The sequence below is a fragment of the Choloepus didactylus genome, chromosome 6 (assembly GCF_015220235.1).
Source record: "Choloepus didactylus isolate mChoDid1 chromosome 6, mChoDid1.pri, whole genome shotgun sequence".
NCBI lineage: Eukaryota > Metazoa > Chordata > Mammalia > Pilosa > Megalonychidae > Choloepus > Choloepus didactylus.
Window position 1 is genome coordinate 139,517,094 of NC_051312.1, and position 2,271 is coordinate 139,519,364.

General features: G+C 47.8%; 1 protein-coding gene across 1 annotated transcript; it reads left to right on the forward strand.

The window, feature by feature from the left end:
- Nucleotides 1–938: 938 nt before the first annotated feature.
- Nucleotides 939–1,947, forward strand: LOC119537790 (olfactory receptor 10G7-like). The gene has a single exon (XM_037840353.1). It carries the CDS (start codon nucleotides 939–941, stop codon nucleotides 1,869–1,871), a length of 933 nt encoding a protein of 310 aa, XP_037696281.1. The 3' UTR covers nucleotides 1,872–1,947.
- Nucleotides 1,948–2,271: the final 324 nt, after the last annotated feature.

Consider the following 2,271-nt stretch of genomic DNA (forward strand, 5'->3'; position numbering starts at 1 on the left):
TCATTAGACAGGTGGTGTTACTGCCAAGTTTTATATGTGGAAACTAAAGAAAAAATTAAGTGTACTGTGGACTTTTGAAATGCTCATTACTAACAACAATTAGACTCTTGGTTCTTGAAGTTCCCCCATGAACCCTGCGGAGAAAATAGAATATATATGGGTGTGGTAGGCAGAGGAGCAAATGATCCTTTGGTGTCCATGGCCTGTATGCTCTCTCCCCTTGAGCATGGGTGGGACCTGTGAATATGATGGTATTGATTATATTACCTTCCATAACACAGTCTTTGAAGACCGGAGATTCTCCCACTGGCTTTGCAGAAGGAAGCTGACATGTTTTGAGAGGGCCACTTGATTAGAAACTGGTAGGTGGCCCAGAGGATCTGAGAGCTACACCCCATGCTAACAGCCAGCAAGAAAATGAGGACTTCAGTCCTAAAACCACTAGGAACTGATTCTGCCAACAACCTGAATAAGCTTGGAAGAGGATCCCAAGCCTCAGCTGAGATTGCAGCATAGCTGCCACCTTGATTTCCATCTGGTGAAATCTTGAGCAGAGGACCCAGCCAACCTGACCTACAGAAACTGTGAGGTAATAAATTTGCATGGTTTTAAGTAACTTAGTTTGTGGTAATTTATTACATGGCAAGAGAAAACTAATACACTGGGTCTCTCTGTCTCTCTCTCTGTGTTTGTGTGTGTGTGTGTGTGTGTGTGTGTGTGTGTGTGAGAGAGAGAGAGAGAGAGAGAGAGAGAGAGAGAGGTTGCACTTATTCCATTACCTCAACCAAAGAAGGTTGTTAACAAGTACAGTCCAGTTTAACCCTAGAATTACGCATCATGGATGATGCAGTTGCCATGTAGAAGACACGTTCTCAGTTTTAAATTAAATGTTGGGTGATTTATATTTCCATAGCGAGAGAGACCAAGGGTGAGAAGAAATGAAGAACCTGAGCCTCGTGACCACGTTCGTCCTCATGGGCATTCCTCACGCCCCCGCGCTGGACACCGCCCTCCTGGGGGTCTTCCTGCTGGTTTACATACTCACGGTGGTGGGGAACCTCCTCATCCTGCTGGTGATCCGGGTGGATTCCCACCTCCACACCCCCATGTACTACTTCCTGGCCAACCTGTCCTTCATCGACATGTGGCTCTCCACTGTCACTGTGCCCACCATGCTCATGACCCTCGGCTCCCCAGGAGGCGGGGCCGTCTCCCTCGGCGGCTGCGCGGCGCAGCTCTATTCCTTCCACTTCCTGGGGAGCACCGAGTGCTTCCTCTACACTGTCATGGCCTATGACCGCTACCTGGCCATCAGCCACCCGCTCAGGCACTCGGGCCTGATGAGCGCGAGAACGTGCGCCCGCCTGGCCGCCGGCACTTGGCTCAGCGGCGCCCTGCACTCCGGGGTCCAGACGGCCTTGACCTTCCGCTTGCCCTACTGCGGGCCCCACCGCATCCAGCATTACTTCTGCGACGCGCCGCCCGTCCTCCAGCTGGCCTGTGCGGACACCTCAGCCAACGAGATGCTGATCTTTGTCAGCATCGGGGTGGTGGCCTCGGGCTGCTTTCTGCTCATAGCGCTGTCCTACGCGTGCATTGGCTGCTGCATCCTGCAGATCCGCACCGCGGAGGGGAGACGCAGAGCCTTTCAGACCTGCACTTCCCACTGCATCGTGGTCCTGTGTTTCTTTGGTCCTGGTGTTTTCATTTACCTGAGGCCAGGCTCCAAGGATGCTGTGGACCGGGTAGTGGCAGTTTTCTACACTGTACTGACACCTCTTCTGAACCCGCTTGTGTACACCCTGAGGAACAAGGAAGTGAAGAAAGTTCTGTTGAAGCTTAAAGACAAAGCAACATATTCTCAGAGCTAATAAACTCTAGAATGTAAATATGCTCATTTTTTCCTATTTAGTAATATAATTTAGTCATCAACAGGAGATTTATTCCATGTATAGTCCTGTGTTAAATATTAAATACTACCTACTGAGGAATATTTCTGTCACAGAATTTTCAAGGAATTTTAAAATCACAATTAGATATTTCATTTACAATAACATGGTTATATTCTGGCCTATCAACTGATTTCTCTGCAATGTTTCATAATTTTATGTTAAAATATTTTGAAAATCTGGTGTCAGATACATAGGGTTGAATTATTCATATCTCTAAATTGATAATATGCTTCCGTGTTTATTTCTTGTGTACATGAACTTGGAAATTTACAGTCATGGGGATTCTGTACAAGAATAGCAACACTTGCCAGAGGTGACT

Bases quoted from the DNA above. Each gene is read 5' to 3' on its own strand.
- LOC119537790 (XM_037840353.1), top strand. From the start codon at position 939: ATGAAGAACCTGAGCCTCGTGACCACGTTCGTCCTCATGGGCATTCCT.